General features: G+C 64.1%; 1 protein-coding gene across 13 annotated transcripts in view; it reads right to left on the reverse strand.

The window, feature by feature from the left end:
* Positions 1-1,427: 1,427 nt before the first annotated feature.
* PTPRF (protein tyrosine phosphatase receptor type F) overlaps positions 1,428-15,828 on the reverse strand; it is a 75,923-nt gene continuing 61,522 nt past the window's right edge. For 8 of the 13 annotated variants that reach the window (XM_056815287.1, XM_056815288.1, XM_056815292.1 and 5 more), the window contains 15 exons: positions 15,276-15,430; positions 13,671-13,786; positions 13,064-13,096; positions 11,528-11,625; positions 11,164-11,287; positions 10,892-11,067; positions 10,629-10,748; positions 10,389-10,543; positions 7,293-7,578; positions 6,641-6,819; positions 6,259-6,385; positions 4,748-4,873; positions 2,893-3,047; positions 2,677-2,812; positions 1,428-2,571 (listed from right to left, as the gene is read on the reverse strand). In XM_056815287.1, coding sequence (XP_056671265.1) covers positions 2,503-2,571; positions 2,677-2,812; positions 2,893-3,047; positions 4,748-4,873; positions 6,259-6,385; positions 6,641-6,819; positions 7,293-7,578; positions 10,389-10,543; positions 10,629-10,748; positions 10,892-11,067; positions 11,164-11,287; positions 11,528-11,625; positions 13,064-13,096; positions 13,671-13,786; positions 15,276-15,430 — 2,055 coding nt within the window. In that variant the 3' untranslated portion in view covers positions 1,428-2,502. The remainder of the gene's footprint in view (positions 2,572-2,676; positions 2,813-2,892; positions 3,048-4,747; positions 4,874-6,258; positions 6,386-6,640; positions 6,820-7,292; positions 7,579-10,388; positions 10,544-10,628; positions 10,749-10,891; positions 11,068-11,163; positions 11,288-11,527; positions 11,626-13,063; positions 13,097-13,670; positions 13,787-15,275; positions 15,431-15,828) is intronic. The other 5 variants (XM_056815293.1, XM_056815290.1, XM_056815291.1 and 2 more) reach the window with 1 other exon arrangement.

The raw sequence follows: 15,828 nt of genomic DNA on the forward strand, positions 1-15,828 counted from the left end.
TCCATCCATCCATCCATCCCTCCCTCCCTCCCTCCCTCCCTCCATCCATCCATCCATCCATCCATCCCCCCATCCATCCATCCCTCCCTCCATCCCTCCATCCATCCATCCATCCCCCCATCCCCCCACCCCCAAACCTAGAGCATCCCTAAGCTGCCTTTTTCTTTCTCAGCTCATGTCTTCTGGGCTTGCCAGCAGCACAGGTGCTAGCGCTGGGCATTCCCACTAGAGCAGTGCCCCAAGTATTACAATGGGGAGCAAACCAGGGTCCTGGGAGCACACAGCTGAGTCACTTGTGGACTTTCTCCTCCAGGCTAGTTTGGTTCTTTGCGAGCCCCCAGTGCTTCCCCTCCTCTATACCCGGAAGTGGGGCGCGAGCCTCCCCAGCAAGCAGCTTTACCTGGGATCTAGCAGAGGATGCTGCCTGGGGGTTGTGGGTTGTCCCCTCCCATCCCCTCATTTGCTTTCTGCATTTGGGCTCGAAAGGTGCTAGAAAGCGGCCTAAAAACGGCTCCAGACCTCCCTGCAGCTCACACAAGTTTGCCTGGGTTCTAGTCAGTTGGTGGGCGCACGCGTGCTGTCCCTTCCGCTCGTGTTCCGTCGGGGAAGGGCAGAGGTAGCTGCAGGAGGGCCTCTGAGGCCTGCTGGGAAAGCTGGGGAGCGGGTGGCCCTGCCAAAAGGGCCGGAGGTACGACCGAGGGAGCACCCCCTGTCGGCGGCGGGACAAGCCTGCCCTCGGAGTGGGTCGTTCGGGCCCCATCACAGGGGGGCATGTACTGAGACTCGGGGGACCAACGGGGGGAGGGGGGCGGGGTTCAAAGTTTCTTTAGGGGCTGTGGCGCCTGGATCTTCCCTTCTAGCAGGGGGGACCGGGAGGAAGCCGCGATTCCCGCCAGAGAAGACGCCTGGAGTCGGGGGGGGGGGGGGGGGGTGAGAAAGAGCCAGGCAGGGCCCTGGGCGCTCCCTGCATCTGTCCCCTCCCCCAGCAAGCAGGAGGTGCTTCCCGCCGGGGTCTCGCTAGGCCGCCCCTTCCTCCCTCGGGGCTTCATCCTCCAGTTCATTCCCAAAGGCCAGGGAGGCCCCCCCAAGAACCACCCCCTGGGCTGGGAGGGCTGCCAACCTCCTGAGACCAACAGGCTCGGGGACGCCTTCCGCTTTGATCCAGAGCACCCGCCGGGCGGCCCGCAGGCCCTCGGCCCCCAGAGCCTCCAAACCGGCACCGATCCCCCAACGTCCAGCCAACGGCCCACTGCCCAGGGCCCCCGTTTGCGGGAGGGAGGTGGGAGGCTGTGCCTGGGCCGGGCCTGTGCGGTGCTGGAGCCGGAGGCGGCCTGCAGAACTGGGCCTCCCCTCCGGAGGCCCATGGGGAGCGCCCAGGCCGGGGTTCTCAGGGCTGGCGACTCCCCACAAAGAGCCGGAGCCGCGGGTGTATGAAACCCGATTATTCAAATTTATTAACATCCAGAATTATGCAATGACGCTGCAGTCTCATAACAAGTAGAAAACAGAGGCGCGGCGTACGGCACGGCGCACCCACCCGACAGCACTACACCCACAAGGCAGAAATGAACATCGGTCTCCTCCGACAGTGACCCTGAGTGCCCGCAGGGAGGGCTGGCTGTGGCCGGCCGGCCCGGGGGGCTCCCGAGGGGGACGCGACTAGGTACACCGAGTCCAGTAGTCTGGCCACATTGGTTCATGAGGACACCCTGAAGTGGAACGTTGGCTGCGATGATGAAGAACTCCCAGAAAACAGCTGCAGGTTGGTCCGGGACGCTGGGCCGGGGTCTGAGACACCCCCTGCCCGCGGGGAGAAAGTGTGCTTCCCCGGCCGCCGGCCGGGCTGATTGTGCTCTTCCCTGTGTGCTGTGACACCCCCTCCTGGCTGACGGGCGCCTGAGGGGGGAGGCATCCCACCCGGCTCCCCGGGGGTGGCGGGAAACCCCGTGCCAGGGTCTCCCCAGACGGCCCGTCAGTACCAGGCTGCAATTGTTAGACACGCATTGGAATAGATGATTGGAGTGGAGCGTTTCCCTGCTTCTCCCCCACGTCCCCCCTCCTGCCCTCCCCCCTCCCCCCAACAGCTGTGGCACCTAAAAAAAGGCTTTTCGGGGAAACCAAAGGAAAAACAGAACTAAATCAGCGGTGGTCCTGGGGGACCGGAGCTTCTCCTGGGGGAGGGGGCGGCGGCAGCCCCCGCCCACCGCGCCGCCCGCCATGCGGCCCTGGGTGCGAGGCTGCTCCCTGGGGGTGGCTCCCCGGGAGGAAAGGCATCTTCCGTTTATTTGTATGTAAGAGTAAACATAAAGAAAAGGACCAGAAAGTGGGAAAGGCCCAGCCAAGCCAGCGAGGAGAGATCCGAAGAGGCTAGAAAACCCACCCGCTCCCCCGGACGTACACAAGGGGCCCGGCCCGCCCGGGGAGCAGCGCGGGGGGCTCTCGGAGGCTCGGGCCGCGGCCGGGACGGGATGAGGCGAGGGCGGAGCGGGGAGGGGGCGGTAGTTACGTTGCATAGTGGTCGAAGCTGCCCAGGTACTCCAGCGCCGCTTGGTAGCACAGCTGGTACTGGTCCTGGGGGCGGGGAGGGGGCAGGAGGGGGTCACGGCCGGCCGAAAAGAGGAGGCCGGAGCCCCCCCGACGCGCCCCCCATCCCGCCCGCTCACCCCCGGCCCCTACCTCGGTCTGCACCATGGCGGGTCTCTGTGTGCGCAGAGTCTTCACGGTCTGGAACATGTCCACCACGCCCTCGTAGCGCATGCGCTCCAGCACGATGCTCAGCGTGATGAAGACGCCCGTGCGGCCGACCCCGGCACTGCAAGGGAGCGGCTCGGGGCTCAGGGGGTGCCCCCCGCCCCTGGGGGCCCCCCGCCCCCTCCCCCTCCCAGGGCCCACCTGCAGTGCACCGTGATGGGCCCGTCCTGCCCAAACTGCTCCTTGGTCTTGTGCACCTGCCCGATGAAATCGATGAAGCCCTCCCCGGTCTTGGGCACCCCTTGCTCGGGCCAGTCCGTGAACTGGAACTGGCGGATGGTCCTCGACTGGCCGTCCTGGGGGGTGAGGAGGGGCTGTGATGGGAGGCCTCCCCTCCCAGGCTCAGGCCCAGGGGAGACCCCCGGCCCCTCGTCAGAGGGGGAAGGCAGGAAGCAGGCAGCCGGGGCGGCCTGGGGACTGGACAGGAGCAGGCGCTCCGGCGGGGCTCTCCGGCCATCGGACTGACTCACCAGGGCCCGCCCGTCTGTGCCCGCATCCTCATCCCCCGTCACCGAGAGGAGAGGAGACAGAGGCTCGGGGGGATGCCAGGCAGCGAGGGGCAGAGCCCGGGCCCACTTCCCTACCACCGCTCTGCCCAGCATGTTCCGGGCAGCCCAAGCCAGCCCCACAGCCATCTACCACCGGCTGGGAAACAAGGCCAGAACCTGCCGGGGGGAGAGGAAGGAGGCGTCCAGTTCTGGCCCCGCAGTGCCCGGGGCAGCAGGCGGTGGGTGCCGAAGCCCGGGAGTTTGGGAGGAGGTCGGGGCTGGGCGGACAGAACCTTCATCCTGGGAGCTGGTGAGACACCCAGGGATTTCTAGGAGGAAGAAAGGGGAAAATGGCCCCTGCGGACACCTAGCGAGGGAGCGCGGCCTGGACGCTGCGCCAGCAAAGAAGACAGAGGAGGGGGTCCGGGAGGCCGGAGAGGCCCAGGACAAGAGGAGGATGGACAGTGTCCAAGGCCGCAGAGCCCGGGCAGAGGGGGACGACGGAGAAGAGCTTGTGGGATGGGGGCGGTCAGAAGGCGCCTGGAGAGGACGCCAGGCTTTCATGAGTGGAGAGCAGAGTGGCAGGGGGGAAGGGGGGTGATCTGCTGGGGGGAGGGGGACGAGAACAAAGGCTCACAGGGAAAGCAAAGGCCGGAGGGAAGAAGGATCCTCCCCTCCCTCATATGCAACCTGTGGCCAGCCGAGGCTTGTGGGTTCTGCCTTTGTGATGTCTCTCCTGCCACCCGTGGGGAGAAGAAAGGCCCGGCTGGCACGAACAGCCTCAATGCTCTGAGCGGGGAGCATGAGGCAGAGGGATGTGAGTGGAGGCAGGAAGGCCCCGAGATGAGAGCTGAGCAGGGATCTGGCCCCAGGAGGTCAGAGACCGAGAGAGGAGGAGGAGGAGGAACGGGGAAATTGAGCCTATCAACTCCAGGGTCAAGGTGGGAAGGGAGGAGAGTGGGCCTAGGGAGGGGGATGAGGCCCAGGTTTTGGAGGCTGGGATGATGGGATGGTGGAAGGCAGGAAGGACTTTAGAGTTCTCGTTCCCAGAACAGGACCCTGGAGTGCTTGTCCTCCCTCCTCCTCTCTGCCTCCCAGATCCTGGGCTTCCTTCAAGTCCCAGCTCACCCCCTTCCTTCTCTGGGAGCCTTCCCTGATCACCCTGAACGCTGGGGTCTCCCCAATTTATCCTGTCCAGCCTGTTGTGCCGAGGGGCTTGCAGGTCGCCTTCCCTGGTGGAGGGTCAGCTCCCCGGGGGCAGGAGGCACCCGGACGTCACGGCACATAAATGCTAAATACAAACTTGCTGACTTAACTTGCTCATCTGTGAGTGGCTGCAGGCGAGGGCAGGCTGGAGCCCCTGAATGACAAGGTGAGGATGCCTTTGGATGGAACAATGCTCCAAAGAGGGAAGGATGGAGCTGGAGGAGAGGCGAGCTGCAGAGAGCTGGCACAGAGGGGGGCCCTGAGGGGGCCCCAGGAGGAAGGGCTGAGGGGGGGGCGTTTACCCTGGCATCGGTGACCTTGAACTCTCGTAGGATGTACTGGGGCATGTTGTACTCAGCCATGGGGTCCACAACAAAATACTGATAGCGAGCGGAGCGCTCGGCTGGCCAGTACTGATGGCATTTCTCCTGGGGAAGGGATGGCAGAGAAAGAATCAGGGCCCAGCGTTCAGCCAGAGCAGCCCCAGAGGCAGAGACAATGACTGGGGCACAACTAGGGCAACCACGGGGCAGAGATGGGGTCTGGGGACTCAGCCAGGGCGAGGGGGGCAGAGATGGGGCCTGGGGGCTCAGGGTGAGGGGGGCAGGGATGGGGCCTGGGAGCTCAGTCAGGGCGAGGGGGGCAGGGATGGGGCCTGGGAGCTCAGCCAGGGTGAGGGGGACAGGGATGGGGCCTGGGGGCTCAGCCAGGGTGAGGGGGACAGGGATGGGGCCTGGGGGTTCAACCAAGGCAGGGGGGCAGGGATGGGGCCTGGGGGCTCAGCCAGGGCGAGGGGGGCAGAGATGGGGCCTGGGGGCTCAGTCAGGGTGAGGGGGGCAGAGATGAGGCCTGGGAGCTCAGCCAGGGTGAGGGGGGCAGGGATGGGGCCTGGGGGTTCAACCAAGGCAGGGGGGCAGGGATGGGGCCTGGGGACTCAGCCAGGGCGAGGGGGGCAGAGATGGGGCCTGGGGGCTCAGTCAGGGTGAGGGGGGCAGAGATGGGGCCTGGGAGCTCAGCCAGGGTGAGGGGGACAGGGATGGGGCCTGGGGGCTCAGTCAGGGTGAGGGGGGCAGAGATGGGGCCTGGGAGCTCAGCCAGGGTGAGGGGGACAGGGATGGGGCCTGGGGGCTCAGTCAGGGTGAGGGGGGCAGAGATGGGACCTGGGGGTTCAACCAAGGCAGGGGGGCAGAGATGGGGCCTGGGAGCTCAGCCAGGGCGAGGGGGGCAGGGATGGGGCCTAGGGGCTCAGTCAGGGTGAGGGGGGCAGGGATGGGGCCTGGGGGCTCAGTCAGGGTGAGGGGGGCAGGGATGGGGCCTGGGAGCTCAGTCAGGGTGAGGGGGGCAGAGATGGGGCCTGGGGGCTCAGTCAGGGTGAGGGGGGCAGAGATGGGGCCTGGGGGTTCAACCAAGGCAGGGGGGTAGGGATGGGGCCTGGGAGCTCAGCCAGGGCGAGGGGGGCAGGGATGGGGCCTAGGGGCTCAGTCAGGGTGAGGGGGGCAGGGATGGGGCCTGGGGGCTCAGTCAGGGTGAGGGGGGCAGGGATGGGGCCTGGGAGCTCAGTCAGGGTGAGGGGGGCAGAGATGGGGCCTGGGGGCTCAGTCAGGGTGAGGGGGGCAGAGATGGGGCCTGGGGGTTCAGTCAGGGTGAGGGGGGCAGAGATGGGGCCTGGGGGCTCAGTCAGGGCGAGGGGGGCAGGGATGGGGCCTGGGGGTTCAACCAAGGCAGGGGGGCAGGGATGGGGCCTGGAGGCTTGGTCTGGGCAGCCCAGGGTACCAGGCAGGGTCTAGTGAGAAGGAGAGAACGTGAGGCTCACCCGCCCCATCTCCCGAAGCTTGGTCAGCATCACCACGATGGTGGAGTTGTGCTCCCACAGCATCCGCCAGAAGTCCTCGGTGCTCTCCGCCAGTGGACCTTGTGTGGCGATATAGGCCTTCTGCTGCCTGGGCAAGGAGAGGAGCTTCACATCACTGACACCAGCTGCTCTAGCTGTGGCTCAGACTCGTCCCCCTGCACCCCCCCCCATCACCCCAAGCAATGTCTTGAGTTCTGTGGTAAAAATCCAACTTTTCCGTCCTGGCATTCAAGGCTTAAGCCCAGCAGCTCCCTCAAGAACTCCAAGGCGTTCTGGCTGTGGCCTGACTCCACCTCCCGGCTCGAGGCCTCCCCTCGTCCCTGCGGAGGCCAGGCTCACTGACCTGTACCCGTCGATGAAGCTGGCGTTGATGTAGTCCGAGCCCTCCACCCCCCGGATGGGCTGCAGGCACACACGGGTCAACTCGTAGGGCATGATATTCACCAGGCGGTTCTTGAACTTGTTGCAGGGAAGGTTGGCGCTGATGAACCGCGACGTGTGGGCCTTGGAGCTCGCCAGCAGCTGCGGGACAGAGAGGGCTCGGGCAGGGGCTCCCCCACTGGAGGGAGGCGAGTCCGCCCCAGCCCCAGCCAAGGAGGGCCCCCTGTACAGCGCTACAGCTGCCGGGATGAGATGGGGGAAGCTGGTTTGGATAGTCGGGCTGGAGAAAAGCCAGCTCGCGTGGGGCCTACAAGCTCCGCGCCGGCCGCAGGGCACCCAGCCACTAGGAAGTCTCCATTCGGTTTTCAGAGATGATGGAGGAGACTCAGATGCCAGGCCTGGGTCAGGAGGGTGGTGAGCGAGTGCCCAGGGGAGGGGCCTGTCCCGGAAGGGGGGTCAGACGTTTGCAGGGCTGCCCTATGAAGGGCAGAAGCGAGAGCAACGGGGGACGCTGCACAGAAGCCAACCAAGGACGGCCCGGGAAGAGCCTCCAATGCCAGCAGCTGTCCCGGCGTGGAAGGGCCGCTGCCTGGGGTCCCTGGCCCTCCACCCACCTTGAACTCCAGCTCCATGGCAGTCACGCTTTCCCCGGGGGGCACCTGGCCCAGCTTCTGGATGTGGGCGTAGAGGCTGCGGGCTGGCACCTCTGTGTGGCCGCACGTGGCAGCTTCCAGGAGGGCCTCGTGGATGAAGACATACTGGTCCTCGGTCTGTACCATGTAGTTGCGCTGGGAACGCATGCACGTCACGTGCCCGTAGATGTCCACGGTCTTCTCGTGCTTCATGCGCTCCAGCATGGCATCTATGACGATGAAGCAGCCCGTCCGGCCCACGCCAGCGCTAGGGGACACACAAGCATTCGGCTCGGGCTGTGAGACGGAACCCTTCGTTGCCGGAGCCCAAACGGGTCTCAAGCCATGCCCAGCCCCAGGAACGCGTGTTGTGGGCGGAACAAAACTGGATGAACAGCCCCAGAAGTCCCTTGTCTGAAGCCGAGGTGGGGCTTTAATGGGGTGCAAAGCCCGGTGACGCGGCAGTGAGCTGTGGCTGCCACGAGAGCTCCCGTGCCCGGCCTCCTTAAGGAGTGGCAGACGGAAGCGCGCAGAGGACCAGCGCGAGGCTGCGCCCCATGCCTGGACGTCTCTCCCCCCTCTGCTCTGACTACGGACCTCCTTGTCTGGCGGCGCCTGCCCTGAGCCTCTGAATTCAAGCACTGCCTTCTGTGAGCGGCTTCCTATTTCTCCTTTGTGAAGCCTCTTTGTACGTATTTGTTTGCTTGCTCTGGCTGTCAGGGACTGTTTTCTGCCCCTTCGTCTTACTCTGAGCACGCAGCGCGGTGCCTGGCCCGCGGCGGGTGTTGCTGAACGACTGACTCTCCAAGTGAGCCCTTGGAATCGTGCTGCATTCCTCCTGCAGAAGGTGAGATCCCTGAGGGCAGGGACTGCTCCATTGTCACCTTCCTGTCTCTAGCACCCAGGACAGGAGCCTGGCACGGCGCTGGCGCTTAACAGCGGCCTTTTTCAGAAATAAAGGAAGGTAAACAAGGGGAAACTCAGTGCTCGAGGCTGGGCTACACCAACGTCGACAACCACGTTCCTAATAAAAAGGTTTCGGTACCACATCCATCGACAAACGAAGAGGTTACTAAGGCACAGAGAGGAATCTAAAGAAAACAAGGGGGAAAAGGAGGAATTGAAGGGAGCAGAGCCCCAGATTTTAAATTAAATGACAAAGAATCAATTTGTAGAAGTATTTGGTTAAAAAGTAGAAAAGGAGATCTCGGAGGAAGAGGTTAAACACACCGCCAAACAAACGCGGCAGGTGCTGGGCTAGCTCAGCACCGCGCTAAGCTCCGGACGCAGACGTGCGGGAATGCAGCATTCAGGAAACTCCAAAACATCAACTTTGGGAGGGAGGGATTCCCCGCCAGAGGTAGAGGTGATCCTGAAAATCCCCACATCAATGGATGGAAGGAGATGGGTTAACCGAATCTTCTCTTACAGACGGGGTAACTGAGGCCCAGAGAAGAAGTGTCTTGCCTAGGATTGCAGAGCTAGCAAGTGGGGTTTGAACTTAAATCCTGAGTCTAAATCCAGTGCTTTTTCCCTTGTGCTATGCCAATAGACCAATTCAATTACATAAAACATTAAAAGGTTTTACGCGAACAAAATCAATATGGATAGAATAAGAAGAGGAAATGATGAATGAGAAAACTCTTGGCATGCCATGCCACAGACAAAAGTCATATACCCAAATTAGGTAGGAAATGATACAAGTACCCAAGTCCAAGAGGAATTCTCCCAATTGATTAAGTGGTTAAAGGATGTGAACAAATAATTTTGAGAAGAATTACAAAAATTAACCATCACACAAAAATGCTCCACAGCACTAATAAGAGGAGAATTCAAATGAAGAAAACTCTGGGTTTCCACCTCACACTCATCAAATTGGCAAAGAAGATGAAGTGGAAATGGCCAATTTTGGAAGAGTTACGGGAAGACAGACCCACTAATACATTGTTAGTGGAATTGTGAACGGCTCCCAACACTCTGGAAAACAGAATTATGCAGGAAAAGTTGCTCAGGGGCCCGTAACTTTTGAGTCAGTGGGCTGCCAGGCATACTACCCCAAGATGGTGAACGACAAAACAGAATTCAAGGCAACACTACCTCTTTTTGGTGGCAACAAAAAACAAGAGACGAAGCCCCCGTCGGGAGGGGGCTTTAACAAATGGTTACGTGAATGTAACAGAATATCCCCCGGCTTCTTTCCCTCGAGGCTTGGCTCAATCCTCCTCCCTGACCCTAGGAGACAGGCGTTCCCTCTGCCTCTTGCTCAGAGGCCCCATGAGAATGGAAGGTCCTCTAGGGCAGGGCCCCGCATACAGCAGGTGCTTAATAAAGCTCATGGCACCATCAAGAAGCCAAAAGAAGAATGAGGACCCTGGGAAGACCCAGAAGAACAGACACAGCGAGCAAGACCAAGAGAACGAGAAAGCCAGCAACAATTGTTGTCCGTGATAAGAGACCCAATGAGTGGCAGCACACAAGCTGCAACCCCCTCCCCCCGGGCCCCTTGGCTACAAGGAGGAGCTCCTTCCATGGGAGTCTCGTGGTGCCTGCTGGGACCTCCGAGACACTCGTCACCCCCCGACACGGACGAACATCCCCAGGGAACGTCCCCACCGCGGGTGCCCCGGGACTCCGAGCTCCCCGGCCTCCTCGGCAGCTCTCACTCCATTTGGGGACAAGCCTTCGTCTTTGGGTTAATTAACTTAAGTCCTCACGAGGCCACAGTTGCCAAGTTCTCCCTCACCCTGAGCGTCGGGCCCTTCCCTACACCGAGGATCTCCTCCGGGATGAACCTCCCACCTCCTAGGCACGCCCGGCCCTTCACCTGCCTGGCCGCGGCCCTCGGGGGGTTCGGCTAGTCTGCAGCATCCAGGCTGATCGGTGCGTTACCTCTCCTGGTGCAGCTCAAAAGCCTACTGGCTGTTGTCAGCTGCTTCGCATTGAGCTTGCCGTCCACTCAAACCCCCAGATCTTTTTCAGGCAAACTGCTCTTCTATCTGAGCCTCCCTAAACCTCTCAACCCAGACTGTGAGGGCAGATCGAAGGAGCCCAGCGCCCGGCCCTTGCCCGCGCCCTCACCTGCAGTGCACCACCATGGGCCCGGCATCCAGGGGGTTGCAGGCCTTGACCCTGCGTAGGAAGGCCAGGGTGGGGGTGGGGTACTCGGGGACCCCGTGGTCAGGCCAGGCCAGGAACTGGAACTGACGAAGCTCTCGCTTCTCACTGGAGCCGGTCTGGTGGGAGAAGGGGCAGGTTGGCCGTCAGCACGAGCTGCCCGTGTGGGCACCCCTGTGCCAACCTCCCCCCGGCCCCCGGCACCTTGTACAGGGCGAAGGTGCGGACGGTGTAGGTGGCCAGCTCCACGGTGTCCAGCAGCGTCACCTGGACGAAGCCGTACGTCTCGGTGCCCCGGCTCGGCCAGTACTGGTCACACTTCACCTGCGGCAGGGACGGGCAGGGCCGGACGTAAGCGGCCGGCGGTCCTCGGGATCTCGCCCTGGGCACAGGCCGCCTGCCTGGCAGCGGCGCTGCCCACTCTGCCCCCCAGGCGGTCTCCCTCGCCGTGCCCCCGAGCCCCTCACCCGGGACTTCTCCTCCAGCCGCGTCATCATGACGATGGTGGCCGTCCGCTGCTCCCACACCATGCGCCAGAAGTCGCCCAGCGTCTCGGGCAGGGGCCCCTGCGTGGCGATGTAGGCGTTCTGCTTGCGGTAGCCGTCGATGTAGTTGGCGTTGATGTAGTCGCTGCCAGGGACCCCTGCGGAGGCCGGGCCGGGAGCGTGAGAGGCGGCCCCGGCCGACGAGCGGCTCCCTCTCGCCCGCCCGCCCGCCCGCCCTTCCCGGCCCGGCTCACCGTCGATGGACGTGAGGATGACCCGCGAGTGGTCGTAGGCGATCACGTTGGCGTAACGGTTCTTGGGCTTGTTCACCTCCAAGTTGGAGTTCTCCCAGGTGAACTGCTGCCCGGGGTCGATGGACTGCAGCGGGAGGGAGCGGCTCAGCGCCCGAGATGAGCCTGGGGCACCAGGCACTGCCCCCCTAAGCTCAGCCCCCCCCCCCCAGGCTCGGCCGCCCCCTTGCCCCCCCGCCCCCCCAGGCTCGGCCGCCCCCCTAAGCTCAGCCCCCCCCCGGCCCCCGCCCCCCCAGGCTCGGCCGCCCCACTAAGCTCAGCCCCCCCCCCCCAGGCTCGGCCGCCCCCTTGCCCCCCCGCCCCTCACCTCGTACTCCTGGGAGAACTTGAGGCCGTCGTTGGCCTTGAGCCGCTCGATGTTGTCAGCCAGGTCCGTGATGGGGATGGGCGGGTGGTCGCGCATGCCTAAGGGTCACAGGAGGGTGTCCGGTCAGGAGAAGAGCCGCAAGGCATGTGCATACACACACGTGAACACGCGTGACCATGGGTGAGCAGCACATGGCGGTGTGATGGCGGCACGGCAGCACATGCGACGACACAGGTGGAGCGTGTGAGAATGGGAAGGAGAGAGGGGAGAAGATGGGGGGGCGTGTGTGTACCCACAGGGGGCTGGCCCCGGGGGAGCCCAGAGACCCTGCTGCTTGCACGGCACCCCCACAAGGGTCACCCAGCCTGGGTGTGGGGAGTCCCTGTCCCCGAGGTGGCCCCTTCTCTAATCCACCTCCTCTTGCTCTTGGAGGCCAATTGAGTCCACTGAGGCAGCTCCCGAGCCAGCTTCCAGCCTCCCATCTTCTAAAGGAGGCTGAACGTGCCTCGGCCTTCTCCCCTCTGGACTGTGGGCCCTCCTTGTCCAGCTCCTGGGAGCCTCCACTTCCCAGAACTGAGCTGTACACCCCAGAGGAGGCCTACCCTGGGCAGAGGGCCCTGAGGCTGGCAGCTGTGCCCATTCCCTACGATGCCACATCCCAGGAGATCTGGGGTCGTCCTGCCACCTCTCCAATTCAGAGCTCAACAAGCATCTCACGAGCCCCTACGGTGTGCCAGCGCGGCAGGGCAGAGGCCACGCCGGCCTCGAGGCCCCAGACCGCCTCGGCACCAGGCTGGCCTCTGAGCCCGGGCCTCACATCCCCAGAGGCCCAGGTTCCTGGCCCGGACCTCACAACTGATCGTCATCGGTGAGTGGGAATGAAATCGGGCAGGGAATGTGCCCGGCCTGGGCTGGCACCAGACCAAACGAGACCATCTACAAAGAGAAAACCCATCCACAGCCGGGCTATGGGGACAGAACCCTGGAGGGAGACGAGGGTAGCAGGCAGCGGCAGACAGAGCCTGAGGACCCCCGGCCTTCGTCTGCTCGCCAAGGCAGGCTCAGAGGGTGCCCTGGACGCCGTGGTCTGCCCTTCACTTTACAGACGAGGAAACTGAGGGTGGATGGGGACAAGCCCAGCGACCGCCCAGCGAGGCCGGATCAAGGGCAGCCACAGAATTCAAACCTGAACCCCACGTGAGGCTCAATGCGTCCCTGTTCTCGATGCCATCTTATCAGAAGTGCCCGGGGGGTTGGTCTGGGCAGGCTCCCGCGGGGGCCGCCCTGGGCCCTCTGCAGAGCCCACCGAGAGGCCCCGCAGGTGCCCCCGGCACAGACGCCCGCCGGGGCTCAGCCCCCACTTCAGAGCTGCTCGCCTGCCCTACACGCTAGCCCCCAGCCACACGGGAGAGGCACGGAGAGGAGGTGGGTGAGAGAAAGAAGTCTCGGGGGATGGGAGCGGGCAGCCAAGGCCGGAGGATGGACAGAGAAGATGAGACATAGGAAGACAGAGACGCAGGAAGCTCAGAAACTAACTTGAGGTGTTCGGGCAACTGGGGACACTGGAACCTGCGGAGAAAAGACAGACGGAACTCGGGGCGCGAACAGGGGTACACGGAGGCCTCGTCCCGGGCAGGGAGCAGGAAGGAGGGGTCACAGCAGGGCAGGGGCACACGGAGGCCTCGTCCCAGGCAGGAAGGAGAGAGAACAGCTGGGAAGGCTGGGGCCGCGGACAGGGGCACGTGGAGGCCTCGTCTTGAAGCAGGAAGGAGGGATAAATGGGGGGGGGGGGGGGCGCCCGGCAATGACAGTCTAAGCTCAGGCCTTCCTGGGAAGCAGGCAGGGTCCTCAGAGGCATCCAGTGTAGGCCCCACCTGCCCACGAATCCCCCAGACAGCAGGGCTGACGGGGGACATCCAGCCTGGCCTTGGAGCCATCCAGGGACAGGGAGCTTACTACCTCTCCTCAGGGTGAGGACAGCTCTGGCATCAGGCCCCACTCGATGGCGCCGCCACGCTCCCTATGGGCTTCCGAGGCCCCGGGCACAGGACATCTTCCAGGGAGGGAGGCGCCGAGATTCCCAAGGCCTCCATGAGGCCCGGCTCAGGCCTCCCCCAGCCCCGGCAGCTGACGAAGCTCCTACCTGGGGTCTGGTAGTTGAGCCTGCGCATCTCCACGGGGTCGGACGAGTGGGCCAGCAGCGAGTCCTTGAGCCCCACAGACTGCTCGTCCTTGGCCGAGGGAGAGTTGGTCCTTTTCCTAAGAGAGGGGAGGAAGGTCCTCTGGGAGGCCTGGTCTGGGAGGGAGCCAGGGCACGGCACGGGGGGCCGGAGCTCCCGGCACCACAGACACCACACGGACGGCATGCAGATGACACGTGATCAGCGCGGGGACGAGCACGTGGGCCTGAGCCCTCCTCCCCTGGGCAGGGGCCAAGAGCCATGCTGGGCACGCGCAGGACCCTGTCTGGGGGGCTGCGCCCCGCCCCGGCGGCTAGAGCGCCCTCGTCCCCACCGGCCCCCTAAGCCCTGGGGTCGGCTGCCTCTCTGAAGCTGCCCCCAAGGGCGCCGTCCCTTCACCCCCTATCCGAGCTGTTGCCAGGCTTCCTCTCCTGAGGCAGAGCCGCAGCCCCAAGCCTGGACTGCAGCAATAGCCGCGGCTGCGCCTGCCTCTCCCCACTCCGGCCTGGCCTCCATCCGGCCACCGGCGACCCCTGAAGCGCACGTCCTGCCTGCCTCCCCGAGTCCAGCCTCTGCACTACCAGAGGGACTTCTCTGCACCCTGCAAAGCTCATCCCGGGCCCCCCGCCGGGCGGGCAGCTCGCAGGACTCCCACAAAGAAGGGCCGCTCCGTGCTGACTGGAGACGTGCCTCCACGTCCCTGTACTGGCTACCCATCTCAGCTTCACAGAGGGAGGGACAAACGGAGCTTCAACGAGCCAGTAAGGGGAAGGCACAGAGCGGCTTCCGGCTGCCTCCCTCCTAGGCTGGGCCCCGCTCCCTTTGGGGAGGACGTGCTGCCGGGGGGCCCTCTGCTTCCAGGTGCCCGAGAATGGGCCGGGGCGGGAGAAATGAGGCCTTCAGGGCCTTGGCCACAAAGCACATCCTTGCTGGGGCCCCCAGGACAACGCAGAAGTGTGCAAGAGTGCACGTGTGAGAGACGGACAGACAGACAGAGACAGAGAGACAGAGACAGACAGACACACACACACAGACACGGACGGACAGAGAACCAGCCAGTAATGAAAAGGGAAGCTCTGCTGGGCCCTGGGGCCGGGGCGGGCGAGGGCCCAGGAAGAAAGGCTGCGGCCTGCGGGGGTGGGAATTAGCGAGGGAAGCTGGGAGCACAGAGCAGGGGTCCGAGTTCTGGTGGCTCAAGGCAAGGGGTCTTGCAGGGCAAGAAGACAAAATGGGTTCCTACCTTTCTTGTTTACTAGATCCAGAGACAAGCAAGGACAGAAGAGAGGAGCGGTCAGTGTTACCACAGAGCGGGGGCCCCGGGACATGCGCGACACCCCTGGGGGAGTAGGGCGGGTGTCAGCCCCTCCCACCCGGGGGGCCCTGGCGGTCAGCACTGAAACGCGAGCTCCCAGAGACACAGAGGCGCACACGCATGGAGACACACATGTGGACAGACCGACATGGACGCCCCGAGGGAAGGGGCCGCAAGGCCTCATCCTTGTGGCCGCGGTCCGGCAGGGGGAGCCCCGAGCGGAAGGGTCGGGCCAGGCCCAGCCACAGACGCTCACCTCTTAAAGAGGAGGATGGCGATGACGATGAGGATGATGAGGATGACGGCCAGCACGGGGCCCATGACCCACAGCATCTCGGGCTCGTCCTGCTGCTTGGCCGAGGACACTTCCACGAGGATCTCATCGGAGTAGGGGCTGGCTGCGTACTGCCTCTGGGGACACACAGCGGGAAGCACGGCCGTCAGGGGACGGTCAGGAGGGGCGCGGGGGTGACCGGGGGCCCTTGGAGGAAGGGAGGCTGCGGCGTGCTCTCCAGGCTGAGCACGGCCGAGGCCGAGGGAGAGAGGGGGCGGGGGGGTGGCTGCACACCAGAGAGGAGCAGCTGGACACGCCGGGGAGGAGGAACCACTAGGACATGGACACGAGTGGGGAGGAGCTGGAAAGAGCCTGTCAGACCCACAGGGCTGCCACGACGGGGCTGGGGGAACGTGGACTTGGCAGGCGGGTGCTCTGATGCTGGGGAAGTGGGAAGGACAAGGAGGAAGGAGACGGCAGCAAAGGGCCGACCCCGACCCAAAGGGCTTCCGGCCGCCTGTCTCGTGGCCCCTTC

This window comes from Monodelphis domestica, chromosome 2 (assembly GCF_027887165.1).
Source record: "Monodelphis domestica isolate mMonDom1 chromosome 2, mMonDom1.pri, whole genome shotgun sequence".
Lineage (NCBI taxonomy): Eukaryota > Metazoa > Chordata > Mammalia > Didelphimorphia > Didelphidae > Monodelphis > Monodelphis domestica.